Source organism: Phalaenopsis equestris, unplaced genomic scaffold (genome assembly GCF_001263595.1).
Source record: "Phalaenopsis equestris unplaced genomic scaffold, ASM126359v1 Scaffold182889, whole genome shotgun sequence".
Classification (NCBI taxonomy): domain Eukaryota; kingdom Viridiplantae; phylum Streptophyta; class Magnoliopsida; order Asparagales; family Orchidaceae; genus Phalaenopsis; species Phalaenopsis equestris.
Genome location: NW_018202838.1, coordinates 1 through 554, shown reverse-complemented (window position 1 = coordinate 554; position 554 = coordinate 1). Strand labels below are relative to the sequence as shown.

The 554-nt window shown below is 43.3% G+C and overlaps 1 protein-coding gene across 1 annotated transcript; it reads left to right on the top strand.

Annotated features, from left to right (window-relative positions):
* Positions 1-3: 3 nt before the first annotated feature.
* LOC110034309 (ubiquitin-activating enzyme E1 3-like) lies at positions 4-548 on the top strand (the record flags this gene model as incomplete). The annotated part of the gene is made up of 1 exon (XM_020738585.1): positions 4-548. A coding segment is annotated over one exon (545 nt), but the record flags the coding sequence as incomplete, so codon positions are not given.
* Positions 549-554: the final 6 nt, after the last annotated feature.

Here is a 554-nt window from a genome sequence, read left to right as displayed (position 1 = left end):
TCCCGATATGATGCTCAAATCTCAGTATTTGGAGCCAGGCTTCAAAATAAAATGGAAGAAACTAAAGCATTTATAGTAGGAGCAGGTGCTCTTGGATGTGAATTCTTGAAGAATTTAGCGCTAATGGGAGTTTGTTGCAGCCCAAAGGGGAAGCTAACAATAACAGATGATGATGTCATTGAGAAGAGTAATCTTAGTCGGCAGTTTCTATTCCGTGATTGGAATATTGGGCAGGCAAAATCCACTGTAGCGGCAGCAGCTGCTGCTGCCATCAACCCTAGTCTCCATATTGAGGCCCTGCAAAATCGTGCTAGTCCTGAAACAGAAAATGTGTTTGATGATTCTTTCTGGGAGAGCTTGGATGTTGTTATAAATGCTTTGGACAACGTAACTGCAAGGATGTATATGGATGGAAGATGTTTGTATTTCCAGAAGCCATTGCTGGAGTCTGGGACCCTTGGTACCAAATGTAACACTCAAATGGTTGTACCACATTTTACTGAGAATTATGGCGCCTCTAGAGACCCGCCAGAAAGACAGGCACCTATGTGCAC